Source organism: Fukomys damarensis, unplaced genomic scaffold, assembly GCF_012274545.1.
Source record: "Fukomys damarensis isolate Sample0158 unplaced genomic scaffold, DMR_v1.0_HiC HiC_scaffold_33, whole genome shotgun sequence".
NCBI lineage: Eukaryota > Metazoa > Chordata > Mammalia > Rodentia > Bathyergidae > Fukomys > Fukomys damarensis.
The window spans coordinates 55588602-55590091 of NW_022900945.1; the positions used below are offsets into that span (position 1 = coordinate 55588602).

Sequence of the window (1490 nt, forward strand, 5' to 3'; positions counted from 1 at the left end):
CCGACAGCAGCACAGCAGCCGGAGAGCCAAGAGTGTAGAGGACGACGCTGAGGGCCACCTCATCTACCACGTCGGGGACTGGCTACAAGAGCGATGTACAAGCCAAATCGTAACAATCCTATAGCCTGTAATGGTCCCATAGCCATCCTAACGTCCCGAGCCGACCCGAGTCACAGCCTCTTTGCCTTCTCTCAGTGGTGTTGCTCATCTGGGTGGTTTGAGTTGCTGTTGAGAATTGACCTTTGTTGGCCACTCCCAGCTCTCATGGCCCCTGGGTTAAAGGTGGTGGGAATCACACCAGGGGTTTCTTCCCCTGTGACCATCTATATCTGTTCCCCTTCCTTCATCTCCTAACCCCGTATGTGACGCACACTTTTCTTCCAATTCGGCTCATTCCCCCACTTTTCTCCCTCCCTCTCCCCTACCCTCCTGTCTTTCACTGCAGATGAAATTGTTAGCACCTTAGGAGAGGGGACCTTCGGCCGAGTTGTACAGTGTGTGGACCATCGCAGGTAACTGGCAGCCCCTTCCAGTCCATACTTTCTAGGCTTCAGGAGATGGAGGGAGGTATCTGGGGCTGCTTTGGTAATTAGCCAGAGGCAGAATTTCTTAGACCACGCGCAGCCTCATTTGGTCTGGAATGTGGAGAACACAGCCAAAGCCTACCTTGCACCTTTGTGAACCTCTAGGGGTGGGGCTCGAGTTGCCCTGAAGATCATTAAAAATGTGGAAAAGTACAAAGAAGCAGCTCGACTTGAAATTAATGTGCTAGAGAAAATCAATGAGAAGGACCCTGACAACAAAAAGTAAGCAAGCTGAGGGTCACGGGGAGGCTGAGAGCCCCAACCCTGCCCAGGGAACACCAGCTGGGACTTAGGTAGGCGGGGAGCCCTAGACCTTCTCATCCATTCATCTTCTCTTCGTCATCTTAGAGCAGTAGAACATGAGGGCAGGCAGGCAGGCCTGTGAGATTCTCTAATCCATCCTGTTGTCTTCAGGATAATTGTTCTACATTTTGGCCTCAGCCCAGGTCAGCTTCTGTTGAGGTATACCCCGGAATTGGTCCTGGGACTCAGCATTGTATCTTTATCAAAAAACGAAGTATTCTTGGGCTGGGAATGTAGGCTCAGTGGTAGAATTCTTACCTAGCGAGGTCCTGGGTTCAATCTCAAGTAGTGGAACTAACCTGAGTACCAAGTACTAGTAACTTAAGTACTAGTAACCTAGTATCGTATTATGCTGATGATGCTACGTTTATATTTAATGTCTTGACGTACATCTCAGGGCAAAAGTAGAACAAGAGCATTAAAAACACAAAAAGGCGGAGCAGGGCATGGTGGCGCACACCTGTAATCCCAGCACCAGGAGGCTGAGGCAAGAGGATCGATGTGAGTTTGAGACCAGCCTGGGCTACATAGTGAGTTCCAGATCAATCTCAACTACATAGTAAGACCCTGTCTCAAAAAAAAAAAAAAAAAAAAAAAAAAAAA

At 49.0% G+C, this 1490-nt stretch overlaps 1 protein-coding gene across 5 annotated transcripts in view; it reads left to right on the forward strand.

Moving 5' to 3' along the window:
- Positions 1-1490, forward strand: part of Clk2 (CDC like kinase 2) — an 8612-nt gene that overhangs the window by 2439 nt on the left and 4683 nt on the right. For 2 of the 5 annotated variants that reach the window (XM_010643861.1, XM_019210606.1), the window contains exons 3-5: positions 8-95; positions 446-512; positions 690-806. In XM_010643861.1, the coding sequence (XP_010642163.1) occupies positions 8-95; positions 446-512; positions 690-806 (272 nt within the window). The remainder of the gene's footprint in view (positions 1-7; positions 96-445; positions 513-689; positions 807-1490) is intronic. The other 3 variants (XM_010643863.1, XM_010643864.1, XM_010643865.2) reach the window with 2 other exon arrangements.